The sequence below is a fragment of the Streptopelia decaocto genome (assembly GCF_964273445.1).
Source record: "Streptopelia decaocto genome assembly, chromosome: 7".
Lineage (NCBI taxonomy): Eukaryota > Metazoa > Chordata > Aves > Columbiformes > Columbidae > Streptopelia > Streptopelia decaocto.
The window spans coordinates 59663040-59682862 of record NC_138661.1 but is presented as its reverse complement, the minus strand read 5'-3'; the positions used below and the strand labels follow the sequence as shown (position 1 = coordinate 59682862).

Below are 19823 nucleotides of genomic sequence, written 5' to 3'. Positions count from 1 at the left end.
TAAAAATGCTGGTACTTTTTTTCCTGCACGTTACTCTGATAAAATTATATATTTTTTTTTAAATAGACAGTGCTATTAAAGTCATAATTTTGTGATAAACTGTCTGAACATGAATTAACTGTCTGAGATCATTTTTGTCTTCCTATAAAGGAAAAAAGTAGGTTTGTGCAGTTGTATTGTCACCTTGGAAAAATCACTTCATCTTTGTCAGCTTTTAGATTTTTTAGATTCTAAGTATTTAATTTTCAGTGTTTGAAAAATACATGAATGCGATGTGAATAGATTCTCCACAGTATCAATTTATTTAATTACAATATTAATTTAATTGTTGTGTAAGCAGCACACCCTCTCATTATACTTTTAAAATCTGTATGAACCTGTGTGTACTTTTCTTGCAAATTCTACACACACCATTTATGTTAGTGCTTCTGTGTGGCACTGGATTAAAAACACACGTATATATATATGCACATGCAATCTATTTTTTTTACTAGCTGTAGAAACATAAAGTGTAGGTAAATACTTACATGAAATGTGGTTAGAACTTTAATTTGGGTAGTTTCTTGAATGAATATAAAATATTAATGATATAATGTTAGTCTTTAATAAAAGCTTGAGACTCTTGATGCTAATTTACAAAATATTTACATCAGGTTCTGAAAACTCTTGCATTTCTGGAGTGTAGATGGGGAGGGAATAAATGGGGAGTGAGTGGGACAGTGAAAGAGAAGAGACAACAGACAGTAGCAGTTGCTAACACTATACTATTAGTTTAACCTGTGCTCTCTACAGTTATAGTTAAATAACTCTTAGTGTTTTTTGCATCACATTAATTTGTTATTTAAATGAGGTTTTAACTATAGTATGTCTGCCGCCTCTGCTTCCCGGTTTAAATTTCATTTCTAAAAAGATAGTTTTGCTAACGAAAGGCTAAGGTGTGCTGTTATCAGGTTGTGTAGCATTCAGAGTGCACTGAGGTCAATAACTTAATGAGAAAGGGCTCAAGAAATACCTTCAGTAACACAGGGTGTCTTTGAGGTTATTTTCAAGTACTGTGTTTAGAAATTATACTGTGTTCAAATGTAGCACGGGCTTTTACAGGAATTAATAATATTATCATAGTCGCATGTAGTTCTTTTTATGTAGCGTACACAGAGTATCAGTACAGCTGCTTTTCCTTGCAAGCTCTTCAAGGGGGTGAACACGAGGGGGAAGGGAAGAACTGAAAATGATCTTGCATTGTTCACAAGGGAACTTAAGCAGTCAGCTCCCAAATTCCTTTGACAACTGATGGGTTTTTTTTTAAAGTTGGAACAATCTAAGTTGCTTATTTAATTCTCATGTTTAAGAATCCTAATGTCACACGTCTGGCTCTGATTGTGATAGCATATGAAGATTTCAGGCCCTGCAGTCATGAACTGTTGCTCTTTGGCTGATAATGAAAGTATGAGTACCCTCCAGAGTAACAAATGGCACTTAACAGAGAGTAACTGCAGCAGACTTACATAAACCCTTGATGAAATATGCTGAAGCTGGCTCTGATTTCATCATTAACAGAAATCACTTCAGAGACGAGGATCAGTTTTGATGTTGAAATTGGTTGGCTAAGCTAGATTTGTATGGTATCTGCTGCTTGGACTGGGTTAGGACAGCAAACAAAACAATCATGAGATCCAGTTGGGCAAAATGAGAGATACAACTGCTGTTTTCAGATGCTTAGAATAGAGGATCTGGTTTTAAGTAGTAGTCTTGTAACATAATGTATCTAGTAGCATCATGCAACAGCAGTGGGGACAAAGCAGTATTTAGATTAAATAGAAATAAGTTGTCCTAGAATCATAGAATGGTTTGGGTTGGAAGAGGCCTTAAAGTTCATGTAGTTCCAAGACCCCTGCCTAGTAGAAACTAGTCCAGGTTACTCAAAGCCCCATCCAGCCTGGCCTTGAACACTTCCAGGGATGGGGCATCCACAATTTCTCTGGGCAACCTGTTCCAGTGCCTCACCACCCTCATGGTGAATAATTTCTTTCTTATATCTAATCTAAATCTCCCCTCTTTCAGTTTAAAGCCATTACCACTTGTCCTATCACTACATGCCCTTGTAAAAACTCTCTCTCCAGCTTTCTTGTAGGTCCCCTTTAGCTACTGGATAAGGTTTCTGCAAGGTTGCCCTGAAGCTTACTCTTCTCCAGGCTGAACAATCCCAATTCCCACAGCCAGTCTTCATAGGAGAGGCGCTTCAGCCCTCTGATTATCTTCATGGCCTGACGTATTCCGATAAGTCCATGTCTGTCTTATGTTGGAGGCCCCAGAGCTGAACACAGCACTGCAGGTGAGGTCTCACCAGAGCAAAGCAGAGGAGCAGAATCACATCCCTTGACCTGCTGATCAAGCTGCTTTTGATACATTCTAGGATACAGCTGGCTTTCTGGGCTGCAGGTGCACATTGCAAGCTCATGTTGAGCTTCTCAGCAACTAAGTCCCTTCATCCTGCTCCTCAGAGCTGGTCTCAATCCATCCTCCACCCAGTCTGTATTTCTGCTTGGGATTGCCCCAGCCCATGTGCAGGGCCTTGTGCATGGCCCTGTTGAACTTTGTAAGGTTTGCACAGGCCCACGTCTCCAGCCTGTCATGGTCCCTCTGTATGGCATCTGTTCCCTCCAGCATGCCAACCACACCACGCAGCTTGGTGCTGTTGGCAAACGTGCTGAGGGTGCACTCAATCCCACTGTCCATGTCACCAACAAAGATGTTAAACAGCTGAATGCTACTCGTCACTGGTCTCCACTTGGACATGGAGCCACTGACTGCAATTCTTTGAGTGTGACCATCCAGCCAGTTGCTTCTCCACCACACCTCAGCTATTTCCATTGGAGTCTCTTGATGTTAACATGACCTATGACAAGAACAGTGCCGAGAATGGGACCCACAGGGATCATCGAGTCCATCTCCTGTCCCTGCACACGACAACCCCACAGTTCACACTGTGTGTCTGAGAGCGTTGTCCAGTCTCTTCTTGAACACTGTCAGGCTTGGGGCCGTGACACCTCCCTGGGGAGCCTGTTTCAGTGCTCCACCATCCTCTGGGTGAAGAACCTTTTCCTAATGTCCAACCTAAAACTCCCGGGCACATCTTCCTGCCATTCCCTTGGGTTCTGTCATTTGTCACCAGAGAGAAGAGTTCAGCACCCGCCCCTCCTCTTGTGAGGGACCTGTAGGCCATGATGACGTCTCGGTCTCCTCCAGGCTGAACAAATCAAGTGACTTTAGCCACTCATCCCATGGCTTCCCCTACAGTTCTCTTAAAGTAGGTGGTGAGCAGTTTGTGAGAAGTGTTTTGCAGATAACTGATGTTGGGTTCTTTTACAGGGACTGAGTATAAATCTGTCACTGTTAAAAGTTTCTTTTGCAAGCTAAGGAACCTGAGACACTCCCCACACCTGCAGCTGAAAGTGTGTCATCTCTAGCAAACTTTCTTTGGTTCTCCCAAAAGATTTGGGTTAGGGGGTTCACATAAAATTTCATCTGTTGTTCTGTTGTGTTATTCTTATCTATCTGGCCTTAATTGGAACACACCATTCCGAATAAAAATGGCACAACCCCCATTTTGGTACTTAGGCATGTAGGTATAGCCACAAATAATTAACAAACATCACAGATGTAATATTTACTGCAAACAGTATTACAGGCTCTCTAAGGACATTGTAAATTAACTGTGCTGTTGGAACTGCAGTGGATGGTCTGTAGAAAAAATGGAAGGCCTCTTGCCTTTGGAAACTTTGTACAGTGGTAAGGTGTCTTGTTTTGAAAGATGCCTTCATGCAAAATGGAAGGCAACTGAGGGCTCTTGTAGCTTGCCTTAGACTTACTTTGTGAAGGGCATGCAGCACAGAGCTGACGGCTGACCTGGGAAAGGTATACATTATTCCTATGCTTTTCTTTCTTCTGGACACTGTTCATAACCTGTACTAGCAAGAGGTGGAGCAATCAAACCCATGCTGTAGCCATTAAACTCATGATATTGAGGACGAATCTTATGACTTTGGTAAGGGTATCTTCCTTTAAGTAATGTAACTGGAGGAGAAAATAGGTATTAGAATTAGGAAAAGTTATCCAGATAAAATATAAATGTTTGATCAAAATTCTTTTTTTAAAGAAATTTACCTGGCTCTGTCCTTACGTAAATTCAGTAAATGAAGTAATTTCAGACTTTGTGCTGTTAGCTTCTTCAAAGTGACTGCCACTGTCAGTGAACCAACAAGGAACAACAGCAAACAGAAAATCCTGTTGTTGCTTTATTAATTGCCTTCAGATGAAAGGCAAGAATTATAGATTCAGAAATCATGTTCCAGCCTTCTCCTCCTCAAGTACACTGAGTGAATGTACATATACACAGATGGGTGTGTATCTGAGGTAGCGCTAACATGTCAAGAGATTAAAGTTGTATTATTATACATCCATAGTCAGAAGCCAAAATAAAAATGTTTACTGTGTAGGCTACTCACTCATCACTACATAATAGCAACTACTGTGACTCATAACATCAATTCTGCTGACCCAGAAGACTAATAAAGAGATGGAAAGTTCATACTCTTCTAAATGTTATCAACTCCAAATAGGCTAGAAAAAGTCTTGTAGTGTATGTTTTCTTGTACTGAAATATAATACTATGATCTCTGTGCTGCTGATAGTTTGTGGGAAAACTGACTGGCTGTACTCTGTGGCTATATGCCTTATTTTCAGTTTCTAAACTGCGACAAAAAACAATACATCAAGCATGTCCCTAATCTTTCCAATTAATGCAACTATTATAGTTGCCACAGGCATCTTATTCAATTATCGGTGGAACTGAAGGTGATTCATGTGACTGAATGAGAAGAGAGGAGGGTTATGACATAATCTGTCTTCTAAAAGAGGCAAGCAACTTGTTGAAAAAGCTCACAAATCACCACTCGAACTCACTGCCAGGTTTGTTTTCCCAGCTCCTCCCCGCTCCACAACCCAACATGAGATCCATGGTACTAGTGACAGATTTCTGTGTAGCAGCTTGCTGATCAACTTCAGAAGTTGGTATTTTTTGTTTTAAAATGAGCTGTATTGGAGATTCTTTGAGCTGAAACTGAAACAGCACATGTGAGAAGAACATACACTGGCCTGTATTCAATTTTATTATCTTGTGTATGGACTTGCTTTAAGGGTCTTACTTTGAGAGGCTATCGAGATTGAGCTACAAGTTCTGTTATAGAAGTTTGTGAACAGAACATCTGTGCAGAAGCACTATACAATGATTGTAGTTCTGCTCTGACAACAGGCTGTATTCTGAGTTGTTTCCTATTCAAATAATATACAAGAAAACTTAACTTTCCATTCTTACTATTCTCTGAGAAGGCTGTTGAAAATAAAGATAGCTGAGTTGATCAAACTTTTCTTCCCTTTCTTGGCATATGCTTTTATATTTTTACTCATTTTCCCTATTTTAAATTAAAGCTGTTAAATCATACTCTGAAGTCTGATTTTTTTTTGTGTGTCCTATATTCTGGAGGAATATTTCAGTCTTTTTCTTGGAAAATGACTCTGTAATGACTGGATCATGTACGCGATACTTAGGCAGTCGAGTTCCCAGCAGCTAGCAATATTATGTTTGGGTTGGGGTAAAGAGCATGCTCCAAAGAGAGTTTTGGAAACTAAAGATGAAGAAGAAATTGAAGCAGGTTATGGAATGCAAAAGCCTTTTTTTGTTTTTTTTTTTTTCTTTCTTTCTTTTAATAGAACCAGGAGCAACAGTTTATTTGGAGTTGTTTCAGGAAACATTTTATGTTAATATCTGATGCAATCTGATGTGCATTAAACTGTATCCAAAATCTCTATGGAGACTACAATACAGGTACTTCAAGAAATCGCTTTGCACCTCCCTTAGAACAAATATTTATGGTATACATGTGACTTTTCATCTGCAGTGGTACTACCATCAACGTAGTTTCAACCACCTTGCCTCAGCATATCTTTCCTTCTACTTTGTTATCATGTGATATCATAAACTGTTTTACATGTTTTATGCTATTTCTCTCATTCTTTCTTTATAAGAAATATAATTAACATATTTAGCTTAGACTCGTGGAGCCAAGGTAATGAGTTTTGGTCTTTAAGGCTACATCTTCTGAAATAACATATCTGTGGAAAATCTTTGTGATTCAGCCTTTTGGTCATGTGGTTGCACAAGTCCAATGTTTGTTGTTTGTGAGCTCTTACACCAACTCGAGTCGTCTGTAGTCTCATGACTTTAGTTTTATAGGTCATATATTCAGTTGCTGCTGGTACGTGCGATATCTAACTATACTTGCTCGGTTTCCTCTCGGTACGGACTTTCACAACTGCGGAATGCACTCCAACCATCCACAGATGGCCTTGGTTCATGTTACATTGTTTTATCTTGTCTTATGCATGCCACAAAGATTTCCCAAGTCTTAAAGCAACTGCTGCGTGTCAATCAGCCACTTTTATTTAGCAGATCATTTTCTGTCTACTGTACTTTGTTGTACTTATCTGAGCACACTCCGGCTGATCTACTGGCAGGGTTGTGGGTTTTTTTCCTTCCCCCTTTTCTGTTCACACGAGTGTGATTCAGTGGCTTTATGTGGGTATTGAGTACTGGAGTTCCAGCACAGGATATTTCAAAGTCACTCAGTGCAACAGACACCGTTGGAGGCTATACCTTTGGTAAATGTGAGTGTAGTAAAATATCTTATTTGTGATTGGGTGTTGAACTAATCCGTAATTACTGATTATATAAGATGCTGAACTCTGTTTTGCATTCATGACAGATTGATTACGTAAAAATGTGCTGGCAGTAAGGCAACTCGCTATGCTTGTAGGGCTGGGGAGGGGGGGATGGTTACGCAAGTGGTTACAGGTATATTTCTTAAATCTGGCATAGGAAAACAGCAAAGGACAGCAGCAGAACGGGTGCCAAATCTGTCTGACTAGACGATCTTCATCACTAGCTTTTGTTATTAAGAAGATCTTTTCCTGCCTAGCAGTGTGCTGTTCTTCCCTGAATGTCTGATATTCTAGGTGCAAGATAGTCGTTACCATTGTGTGAGCCAGAGACAAACTGCAGAAAGCCTGTGGGCTCTCCATTGAGAAAACTCATTTAATGGTGTGTAATGGAGTTTTAACCCTAATGGAAACCTAACTGGCAAGGCTAAAGATTTTTGGATTCTAAAGTACAGTATAGAATTTGCTCTGCAAGGGGATTAACAGCTCAGGCAGAGTGGCTGGCAGTATGTTTGAGGATGCATAGGGGAGCTCAAAGAAGGCAGACTTACAGAAATGCATGTTGTTTACTTATGAGCATTCTTTATTTTCATTATAGTACTACAAAAGTTAATAAGGGATGAACTCTTAAGACCATATGGACTGACAGATTGACCAAATTTTAATACAAAGGGTTAAACTGAAGGTGCATGTTTTTTATAAACACAGTAGAGGGGTCGGGGGGTATGTCTGGGTGTGGCATTTTAAAAATAAAAGTTAATAATTTTTAAAAATAAAAATTACATTAAAATGCTATGAAATATGGAAAGAAATGTTAGGAGACAGGAATTATGTAAAATGAAAACTAGTCAGGAGGGGAAGAGGGAGTAAAAGCACAATTCCTTTAAGGGCATTATGTACTTACACAGTGCTACTGTAAAATGTATTAATGTGTCTGAGAGCTCTGTGTATAAGTTATGCACCCAGATGTGCATATTTAGAGCCATTTCTGTAAGGTCTTCAATCTTAGTTGGGCCTGCTATAAACTGGTCAAAAGCTAGTGAGAAAAGTATATTCTGATTAAAGATATTCTTTTGATCAGCGCTGGTAAGTTGTGGAGTGAGGTTACACACATTCTTTTCTTCATTGTTCTCATTGACCCTCTAAAACAGCAACTAAGGACCAAGCGTAGGGAATTTGTAGGTGATTCTAGTTAAGCAGAGCCTTGCAGCCATGCTAAAGGGCATGATAAAAACTTAAGAAGAGCCCGATACACAGGAAAACAGTATAAATAATAGGATGCAATTCAGTGTAGACTAGTGTAGGGTTATACATTTAAGCAGAAACAATAAGTAAACACAGGATGAAGAACAGTATGCTGGCTAAGTAAAAGTATTAAAAAGGGATTTGAAAGTTATGGGTCCTAGACTGAAAGTATATCAGTGTTAATATATGGCTGGCACGAAAATAAATGTGCCCAAGAGTCTGCGAAAAGGTTTTTTTCCACTCTCGCTATTTTCAGCTAGAGTCCTCTGTTTACTCTTAGGCACTTAATTTCAAAAGTCAAGGAAAAATTGGTAGAGAGGAACCAAAGGAAAGCAACAAGACAGATGCTGAAAAACTAGCCTGTGAGGAAGACAGGAAAACTCATGTTTCTTTAGCCCAAAGAGGGACATGCTAATTTAGAGATCTACAGTCTTCAAATATGTAAAAAATTTCTGAAGCGAAGGACCTTTTTCTTATCCGTGGTGTTATGATATGAAACTGTAGGTTGAAGTTGAAGAGATGATGATTCAGGTTAGGCATTTTTCTTAATGTTCTAATGACGGGTAGCTAAGAAGTAGATTATCTGGGGAGGTTGAGTAATCAATTTCTGGAAGTCTCTAGGAGTGGGCATGACAAGAATATTGTAAATAATCATCTGTCCTAGGATGGAATAAGGAACCAGATGACCTCTTCAGGCACCTTTCAGTCCTGTTTGTTGGTGTCTTTGTGATTCTCTCAATTCCTTTCAAAAATATCAGAGATAAGGGTGCCCAGCTTCTCACAGCTCAGCTTATAAAGATGTCACACTTAGATCTAGTTCAGCACTTTATGGCTTTTGGTTGGATAAATATTTGATTTCTTGATTTATATTAATTAACATCATGTTTATTTTCATCATCTGTTTTACATTTGGGCCCATAGACCTCAGTGAAGATTAAGAAGCCATTCATATATTTAATATTAAAAACATACAATTCACAAATGTTCAGTTGAAAAAGAAAGGACAGTAGGGGAGGGAGAATCATGATTATATTGGTGCCATTGTGCAAAAAACAAAATGAGTAGTCAGCTGCAGACTGGTGTAGTTGAAGAGAACTCAGTGAAGTTGGGTACTTGGCGTTAGCTGGAAAGCCAGCCAAAGTGGTTTATTCCCCAGCAGAAATGCTTTGCCTGCGATGGAGCTGGGAAATGAGCCACTAAGGGCTCATGTTACTTTTGATGCTTTTAGCAAAGAGCTCCCTTCCCACAGCTGCACGATGTTTTAGTTTCAGGATGAAGCTGTGGGACTCTTCTAAACTTCTAAATATAAATCTGCAGGTTTGTTTGTTGTTGTTTGGAGCTTTTTGTTTGATTGCTTTGGTTTTTGTTTGGGTTTTTTTGTGTGTTTTGTTTTGTTTGTTAATTGTGGTGTTCATCTCTGGAGTATTAAAATTCATGGGAAATGGGACATAGTAGTTAGGAATGGGCTATGTTTTAGAAGGTCTTGCTCCTTAGAGCTGTTTAGAAATCTGTAAGTGATTACATGGCTAGAATAGCTCTTGAATTTGATAATTTAAATAATCTGTTAACTGCTAACAAAAAAAAAAAAAAAATCAGTCGTTTCTTTCCTAATTTCTAGGAATAGTATAATACATATGACAATCTTTACCATTTAAAAATAAACATCAAGGTTCCTTGACATTTGCAAAACACTGTTGAGACCAGATATTTCAAATTAAATGTTTTATGTCTTGATAAGATGGTGTTTCCTAATTAAGTGATAATTTGCTAGAAAATATTAAATCTATTCTTATACCATTATTGATTACTGGAAATTAGAAAGTAATCAAAATCCATCTAAAAAAGGTACTACAAAAGGATTAATGCATAGGAAATACAGTTTTGATCCATAGACACATTTTACATCAATTTAAAATAACTATCACTTGATTTTTTATTATTAGCTGCAAAAATTCTCATAGCACTTTTTTTTCCCCTCAGTCACAGGCGAATCATCATTCATCTAATAATGAAACTTATCAAGAAAGATTGGCACGATTAGAAGGTGATAAAGAGTCGCTCATATTGCAGGTATGTCTTAAAGAGAACGTTGTCTGTGTAGTTGGTATTTAGTGAAAAAATGCTGAAGTGACAAGAGTATTTTCCAGTTCAACAAATGTTAGCAGGTCACCAAATCTAACTGATATTCAATCAGGAATTCATTTATAATTTGTATAATCTATGTGATTGTTTTTGTCGTGGGGTAACTGGGTAAAGGAGAGGGGAGTAACAACAGTAAGATTGAGAAAAATGATAAGGGAAGAAAAACAATTTAAAGCAGTAAAGTCCCAAGACAGTGCTGTGGTGGTGGTTCTCATTCACGGTTTGCTAGGTTGTACCAGCTGATTTTCTAGGTTCTGCATGCCATCATGTTTAATTAACTGGAAGACTGGTAGGCAGAGAGAGCTGATATTTTTCCTGCTTGTATACTGTACCAAAGTTGCTTTACATTATCCAAAAGTAAATGGATAAAAAGAAAACATGACAGTAAAATGCATGCCTAAGCTCTTCCAGGTTTCCCATTTCTCAGTTTACCAAGTCTTTTTCAAACAGATGCCGTGTCCCATGTAAGTTTTTCTCCTGTCGGAAATGTATGTTGTACAACTTAAAATAATAAAACTTAATTATTTTTTTTTTCTGGATATTTTCACTATTACTAAACTGTATGTTAAATGCTTTTTAAAACTGAAGCTGGAGATTCTTTAAATGGTCTTTGCATATACTTTCTTTTTACGCTTACAAAAGCATATTATAAGCATGTATGTTTATATCAAACAAAACTATCGTGGGTAGGTGTCCTCCCTACTTTCAGTTACTAGTTTCTGTAAGCATGTTTTATCCTGTGTGTTCTGTTCTCACTTGTGATAATTTACTGAGCAGAATTCTCACTGCTGTTTTTAAACAAACAATAAAAGGTTTGTGAAACATAAGTTTAGGCTTGGTTGGATTTTTTTGTTACTGTTAAACTAAAATTTCTATTACCAAATTTAGGAGAAAAAAAAAAAGAAAAACTCCTGAATGAAAAACCAACTTATGGTTGGAATTTTAGTGTTTAAGTGTGTGCTGCAAATTCCCTTTTTTTTCTGATGGAGAATCAGGTTCAGAGAGACAATGTCACAACTGTGATTTATTAGAACAACTTTTATTAATCAAGTGGTTATTAACTGTCACATCTTGATTCACTCAGTACATTCACTTGTCACACAGTTCACTCACACATGAGCAACTCATAATTGGAGCAACAATTAGGAGACCAAACCCAGGTGTTTACTCAGAAGCAGAAGGTTGTACTGATGCACCTGCGGCTGTGTCCCTGAAGGACTTTGTTTCATCACACGTGTGTACGGTCCTGTAATCTTTGTCTGCGGATAGCAGCCGCTGTCGTCTTGGATGTGGTTCATGCTACGCAGCTGGTTGGTGGTGGTCATGTGTGCTGGTGGGCTTGTACAGATTTGGCAGAATCTTGGTGCTCAAAGTATATCAGCTTTTGAGGATTTAACAGGACAGCTACTCTGCAGTGCTTCTAAGTTCCTGAAGACTGCTCCAGGCTATGGATCAGTATGTACATTTCCTGTCTTTGTGCTGCTGATTTTTAGTAACTATCCAACCAACCAGGTACCCAAAAAGTGCAGCTGGCCAAACTCACAAAGAAGGGATTTTTATAACATAGTTTGAAGACTTGCCTTGAGTTTTTTCCAAAAGAAGTGGAGGAAAATCAAATGTAGAAATTGTGTCTCTCTTGCCCTTTATTTCCATCACACCCCCATCAAATCAAGAGGCTTAGCCAATAGTTATGCATTTTCCTGGTCCACTGCACAGTGTTGAAGTAGAACTCTAAAAACCTCAGGCAAATAAGATAGATGAAAACCTCAGTCTGGTAGATGAACATCAACAACAACAAGGTGCCAAGGTGGAGCTGGGGTCAGAACCTGGTTCTGCATATGCTATCTAGGCAGTGGAATATGAGGAACACAGACAAATCCCATGCTGAGGTTACAGTGGCCTGAGGGAGTCTACGCGTACAAACCTGCCTTCTGGGTGTGACTATTGGCACAAAGGACGAGAAAGTGATGAGAAACAGGGCACCTCTGTTCTATAGTTCGTGTTGCGTTGTGCCAGTGCCTGTGGTCCACAGCTGGAATCTGTAGGGAGTATGGGGCTGGAAACACTGCAGTTCTGCATCAGACTTGCTGCAGAAGCTGCAATACAAGGCACCTTGTCATGGCTGCAGATAGTGCCCGTGATCTTTGTTCCCCAGGAATGTGTCAAACTGCACCTTGAAACCTGTGTCCACTCCTCAGTCTAATGGAGGCTGGAAATACTAGAGCAGCTGGGATCAGCTAGGACACCTTCTTACAGCTCAGTGCCTGTGTAGAGGAGCTAATATACTTTAGGTGTTTGGTTTGGTTTTGGTTGGTTTGGTTTGTTGAGTTTGTTGTTGTTTGTTTGTTTGTTTTTCCCACAAAGATCTTTTAAATCCCTATACTACTTGATTTTTAGGTAATTGTTCAATATGCCCCACTTTTATAGGTACTTACAGAAAATACATTACCCGTGGGCTGACTTTTGTGGGTGTTGCACTATTATAGGCAAGACGGACTTGCCAGCGTAGCATACGCTGGGGTTATGCTGTGTGTGCAGCCTACTGAAGAGTCTGGCAGATGTGATCCTGAACAGAGGGGAAAATATGAGCTCAAAGTGGCTAATGTGCTCTCAGCCCAACTACTGGAACATCCAGCACATGCTTCTAAAGCTGCTAAGGTTTTACTAAATTCCTTTGCAGGTCACACTTAAGATACAGAGTTTTCCTTACAGGACCCTTTAAGTAGAGCTTGTTTTGTTTCTCTGAAACCTGCATCAGACTGAAGGAGAGGATTCAGTTTGTTTCTTCTTGCTTTCTGACCTCGCAGGGTTTGTGTGTGTGTGCCATCACTCATTTAATGGGAGCAAAACAAAAAAGGAGATAAACAACAGACTTCCTTGTGAGGAGTTCTCCCCCTGCCCCAGCTCGGATGTGTCCTCCTGCCATCTGCCTCCACCCACTCCTTCCTATCATCTCTCTCCTAGAGCCAACTACTTTAAAGGCATAAAAAAGGCATAAAAATAAATAGACCTTTCTTCCTATTTCTCTGTTCCTTTCCCAGGCGTGCTTGTGATTATGTTTGCAGGTAAAACAAATGCAGATCAGCCAGTCACACCCTCTGCAGCTTCCCTGAAGTGAACTCGGTTGTTCATCAGTTGCATTTTAGACATGCTGCATAGTGGCTACATCTTAAAGATTTCACTTCCACATATTGTACTTGCTTTTTTAACTCTAAATAAAGGTGTTGCAGGGTTGGATGTGAGAGCATAGATAAGTTTTTGTTAACGCATTCATTCAGAGTTTAAACACCTAAGGTTGCTTTTTTTTTGTTTGAGATAACTTTTTTCTAGTATAATCAAGGCTTTTAGATAAATAAATAGTAAAAATGAATATACAAAGTGTATGTGCTGCTTAACATAGGAATTAATACTTGTTTTTCTTCACATCTTTCTAATGTTACCCTGAGTGTAGTTTTTTCAGCTTTGCAAGCTTTGAGTTCGGCTGCTGGGCTTTTCTTATTACGTCCTCACTGGTCTGTACCACCATTCCCACAGTTCTTTACCAGTATTGCTTATTGTTTCTTTTCCTGGGATTCATTGTCTGTATCTCACTTCTTTTGCTTTCGTGTTTTGGCTTGCAAAGCTTGGGAATTTTTCTTGGAATAGAACTTTGCCTCTGCTAAAACATGCCTTTTACTCATTGCATTCCTTGTAACTTCAAAACGCTTTATTGATAGGTAAGCTGTGTTTCTGTTCTTGTAAGAAGTGAAGTAATTGGTTGGTTTCCGAATGAGCAGTTTTATTGTTCATCCGTTTTAGGGAGCGAAATGCCAATGGAACCTGAAATGGCAATGCATGCTCCAAAGCCACTTGAAATGTTTTTAGTATCATATGTTCTTGTTTGTTGCATTCTAATTTTTCAGACTTCTGCATGAACTGGCTCAGGCTACATATCAGTAGTCTTCCAGCTCTTCTAGAATGCTCCTTTTTTATATATATATTAAAACAAAATAATTGGCAGGTGGGGAGGGGCAGAGGGCGGGGTTGAAGCAAAACATAGGTAAGACTGAAAAATTGTCTATCTTGATAGAACAGGTTGTTCAGCGCACAAAATTATTAAGCCACTGAGGACTTTAAAGAAGGACTTGCTTTTAAAAATGTGCATTTGGATGTTAATTGTATAAGGTAATTGAAACTTATTTACAGTCAGTTCGGTAGCATTGTGCTTCTCTTCTCAAATTACAGGTGAGTGTTCTTACAGACCAGGTGGAAGCTCAAGGAGAGAAAATCCGGGACTTAGAAATCTGTCTTGAGGGGCATCAGCTGAAACTGAACGCTACAGAAGAAATGCTTCAACAGGTAAAAATCTGTGTTGGAAATAATATTGCATCATCTTCTCCGACAGAAGGGTGAACATATATGGTCAGCTTGCCTGCATGTGTGAGTGACTTTGGCAACAAGATAAAACAGGGAGAAAAAAGCCTCTTTTATTGTTCTCTTGCCACTTTGCACTTTTTTTTTTTTTTTTTTTTGCAAGAAATGTTTCTTTGTTTTCTTATTGCAGAAACGTTTTACTGCCTGGTTGCATAACACTGTACGTGGCAGCATGTAAAATGAAACTCTTGTGTCTTATTTGTACTGTGCTGACGAATTAAGTTTGGACATGGTTGAGTAACTGGTTAGACAGGTTAAATGTATCTAATATATGTAGGAGTTATAGAATTAAGAAGTTTTATTTAAATATCTTCTATTTTCATATGACTTTGAAGCTGAACAGGTACAAAGTTGAAATTAACTGCTGTCTCAGCTTTGGTTCGATAACAATTTTTGCTTAATTTAAAAGCTTTCCCCTTATTTTTGAAAGAAAATTAAGATATAAAGATGTATTTTTCTTTATTTCAATCAACAGTTTCAGGCTATGAGATTAAAGTTTTGCTCTTTCATGTTATATGTTGAGGGACCACAACAGATGATAAATTCAATACCTCACATTACATGTGTTACTGCAGAGCTGGTGGGTCTGTCAATGCACAAGAACTTTCCCAGTGCTATTTTCTGTTATTACGGGTGCAGATCACCCACTGGTAATACAGTACATAGATCCCTCAAAATCTACGCCAGAAACTTGCAGGATAGATATTGCTCTTGATGAACTTCCTCCCCCCACCCAAAATGTTGTGTTACAGATTTACTCTTTTAGTGTATGTGCAATATACAGTTCTTTCTATGAACTATTCATACCTTTAAATTATACTTGCGTTAATCTACATAAACTTATTTTACTATGGTAAGGATCCATATATGTAAAAGTAGCAGTTTCTATAAGGTAAACTTGTATCCTGAATCTTTTAAAGTTATAGTTCTCTAAGCTTCTCTACAATAAACCTTGTTCTTACACAACTTTTGCAGCCCAAAATGCCTTCAGCCGGGAAAAGCTTTATTCTCAAATGAGGGGACATTTATTAGAAATGCAAATAGTGAGTGCATTTAGTTTTTCAGTGAGATCTGAAGCGAAATTCAAAGAAAGGTAACTGTTTAAATTATGAAAATCTGTTTTCAAACTTCAGGAAGGCATTCACAATAGAGTGTACAAGTTTCCTGTTTCAGTCTAAAACGAAATGGTTGTTCCGTGACTTCTGTTAAAACTGTTTATTGTTTCTCTGACTTAAAATTTTCTGCCCTGATTGTCTTCTGGGGAAACTGTGAATTTAAAGCTCGATTTAATAGGACACTGAACCATCTGAAAATAGAATATAATATACACGTACATTGCTGTTTCAGTGAAAATGTTTGAATCTACCTGTCTGGCATTAACCACATGCACAAATTGCTGACAAAGCTGATCCTAAAGGGATAAGCTACAAAAATCTGTACTAAAGCTAAGGAAGTCAGAGAATCTCCAAATATGTTTAACATAAACCTTAAATTTGTATTTTGAGATCACTTTGGGAGGTTGTAATTTTTGTCAAATGAAAGTAATTTCAAATTATTTTATTTTCTGTACATGTATTAGCAATAAGCTCAAATTTCTTGATTCTTTTGTATCATAGTTTAGAGGTCTTGCATTTGAACATAACTCACAGAAATATTGACAAGCGTGCTTGTTGATTGCTAAATTCCTGAGTGACTGATCTCTCACGTTTACAGCATATATGATAGCTCAAGGTTTGGTTTGGTTTGGTTTGCTTTTTCAAAAGAAAGAATTATCTAGGCCACAACTTGGTAAAGATTTGTGTTTCATTTTAATCCTATGAGTCTGTCCATTTGAACTTTGCACAGAGACAGACGTAAACAAACGCATACGCTTAGTATTTTAATTTTAGTGTGAGTGATGTATTTTCAATAACTGAACCAAAATTAAAAAATACATCCAGTTTAGAACTGAGGTACTTAAATTTATGTTCTCACTGGAATGAGAAAAAATGATGTTGAGTTATTTTAGTTTTGTGAACAGTAAGAAGATAAAATTAAGTGAAATAGTAGAGGATGAGGAGGGACAGGTAGTCATGGTGTCTTTCTCACATGGTTTACATCCCCAGTAGACAGTGAGATATGGGAAACCCAAGTTACGTTTCTCAAAATCTCAAGTCAGAGAAATTATACATTTATTATGGCTCAACAGAGGGCCCTATTTCCTATAATTTATTTTCAAGGTTCTTTTCTCAGTTCATCTTGTTGAAAAGATTATCCTCTGCAGGGAATGAGTTCAGATTTGGAGCGAAAAGAATGACTTGATAATGTGATGATGATGACGTTCATGTGAGATGTGTGGCCAACAGGCCTTCTTGCAGTTAATTTGTCAAAAGTAGAGTGAGTATCTGGCCTGAGGGACTTCAACAGATTGATGGATCAGTCAAGTTTTGGTGAGAGTTGGGTTCAGACGTTCTCAGCCAGCAGTTGCCAATGTCCTATATGAGTGCTCATGATGCTTAACAGAGAGATAAAACATACTGCAGTTGACACTGAGTTTTTCTGGTCAGAAGTATCTAGTGGGTCGCTCAAGACAGCATTTGTTTATTTTTACCATAAACTAACGTATTTCTAATAAGAAAAAATAACCTAGTGCTATGTGCTTACATAAATCATCTTTCTTTTCAGAAAGACTTCTATTATCTTCCTGAGGTCCATGTATGTCATGGTTTAACCAGAGCTAGCAATCAAAGCCATGATAGCCACTTGCTTGCCCCCACATCACCTCCCCCTGGCCCCCTGCTCAAAAGGGAGAAATTTGGTTTTTTACCTTTGTGAACTTAAGTCAACTGCTTCTTCTAAATGGAAAATGGAACATTAAAGATACTTGCCCTAGCTTGAAAAATCTCTAATGTATATTGGTAGAACTAAGCTAACTGCAGTATGGATGTGCGTATTGTTTACTTATCTGGGAAACCACATACCTGAATCCAGGATAAGCCCTGTCTTTTAAATCTTGGGAACCATGAGAAAAGTGACTCTTAATTAATTCTGTGCCCAAAATGCTACAATAAAAACAAAAATCATACATTTTGTTGAGATAATTTAATGAAGATCCCCTTTCTGTTGCGGAGCTGCCAGATATGTAATGCTGCCCTGCAAAACAGTTTTTGCTGAATCTGTGCTAGCAGAGACTTGTCCACTTTGTCAGGGTGGGGTTACTGGCTAAAACTCTTCTGGCTTATGATTTATGCACAGTTGTTTTGAACCCTGCTACAAAGTGATCATGGAAACACTTTGGAAGCAACAGCTAAAATAAATTTTATACAAATGACATAAAATGGCTGTTCAGCAGTCAGGGTGGACATCCTGAGTGAGAAATAATAGCAACAGGCACTGTTGCTTCTTTGCAGAAAATCTTGATTCTTCATCACTCTGAGAGGACAGTGCAGGGTCCCTTGGTCAAAATGTGAGCTTCCAAGAAATGGGTCGAGCCAATCTAAAGGCCACTGCTACAAATAGGAGAAGCCCTCATTCTCCTTTCATCCTTCTACCCATTCTCCACTGTCTGCTTCTGCAACTTATTTTATACTGACTCTCATGCTCCTCAGACATTTTCCTCAATGTCTAGGAGGAAACTAACTTTGGGTTTAAAAAGAAGGGGATGTTTCCCTGCTGGGTTAGTGAGCTGATACAGCTCACAGAAGAGGTCAAGGTGTGGCATAAGGACAATGGTGAGATGTGCATTTGGCCTGGCTGTTTATGAAACCACAGCCAAAGAAAATACGGCACAGCAGCATTTGAGAAACAAGAGAATCCTGTGTAACAGATGCAGAGATGCCCTGGTGTGCACAGCTACAGATAATGCTTGTGTGTTTTCATGAGATGTGGTGCTTATGGTGTCAAACTCAGCACTTTGCTTTTGTAAGTATATTTGTTCCACTACAGACTCTAATCAAGGAAAAGCATTTTTCACCTTGAAGTTGTTTGCATTTTCTTTCTTTTAAACAAAGTAGGTCTTTTGAAAACTCATTAAAGTCAATGGTAAAATTTTAAATCAGTCCTTAAGTATAGTTCCTCTCTGGGACTAGAAACACATTTCCCTGGTCATCCTTTATAGTAAATGTTAAGAGAAAATTTTCTGGAGCATGACTGGGAGCAAGACGTCTCACTGAATTGCCTTCCAGTGGTATCTCCATTGCACATTGAATGTGTAAAGAATATGGAAATGTCAGCCTGTGTGAGTAAGTTCCTGCCTTGCGCCTTAGCATATTGTAATTAATGTATTGAAATAAAACAAACCAACTAAAACAAAACAAAAAACAAGAGAGGAAAAAACCACAAACAAACTCCTAGAATTACCCTGTGAAAACAATTTCTGCTGTCACAGTCCATTTCCAGTATATCAGCTGCTTTAAAATGTAAAATTACAGCCAATTTTAGAGAAGAATGATGTCTACATGTCTTGTTCTAAGTTAGTTTGTAGCATTTCTAAGTACTTTCTTCCAGTCAATTTTAAGAAATAAATATTTTTTAAGAGAAGAGAGGATTTTGAACATCTGCTATGTTAGCCTTAGGGGAACCTCCTATCAACTTTCTATCAACTTTTCTTTCATGTGTACCATGTACAAATGTAGAACAGCATTGGAAAGCAAAAGTGACTTTTGCTCTATAAAGCAGCCTAAATTGTCCCATAAGAGAAAGTACCAGCCGTGCATAATGTAAACACATCGGTGTTATGGAATCTGTGCTGTCAATCTTGGCAGCTATGTTAAGTCAGGTTGAAAAGTGAATTTCCTGCACATACAGATTTCACTCCACAGTTCTTTTGAGTGCATTTGTTATGGTAATTCTCCTGAGTTGGAATGGTTAGCTACCTCTGCTTCTCCAGCGCTACACTGGATTTATATAGCAGATACTAGTCCCTATGGAAGCTCTGTGGCATAAAATGTAACAGTGGACACTTTGCCACTTAGAGTGCTGGTCTGTGTGGAAATGTCTCTGCTGTACCTGACCTGTATCGAATCCTACATGTGGTTGGACTCTGTGTTTCCATCTTATTTCTGACACATAGTTGCAAAAAGCAATCCAGAGAACTCTTGTCTGATGGCTGCACTGTGTAAACGTGATTGTGTCCTCTATCAAGTAAATTCTGTTGCAAAGTACAAAGCACTTGGCTTTAGGCTTCCTTCTGTCTTAAAAATACACACGGAAACTAAAATGCTTGGATGCAAACAGGAGTGAATTTGTGTTTCTCACATCAGTTTATGGCC

The 19823-nt window shown here is 38.4% G+C and overlaps 1 protein-coding gene across 4 annotated transcripts in view; it reads left to right on the top strand.

The window, feature by feature from the left end:
* The window catches only part of PPFIBP2 (PPFIA binding protein 2), a 108887-nt gene that overhangs the window by 47653 nt on the left and 41411 nt on the right, over positions 1-19823 (top strand). For all 4 annotated transcript variants that reach the window (XM_082059577.1, XM_082059575.1, XM_082059576.1 and 1 more), the window contains 2 exons: positions 10000-10089; positions 14386-14499. In XM_082059577.1, coding sequence (XP_081915703.1) covers positions 10000-10089; positions 14386-14499 — 204 coding nt within the window. The remainder of the gene's footprint in view (positions 1-9999; positions 10090-14385; positions 14500-19823) is intronic.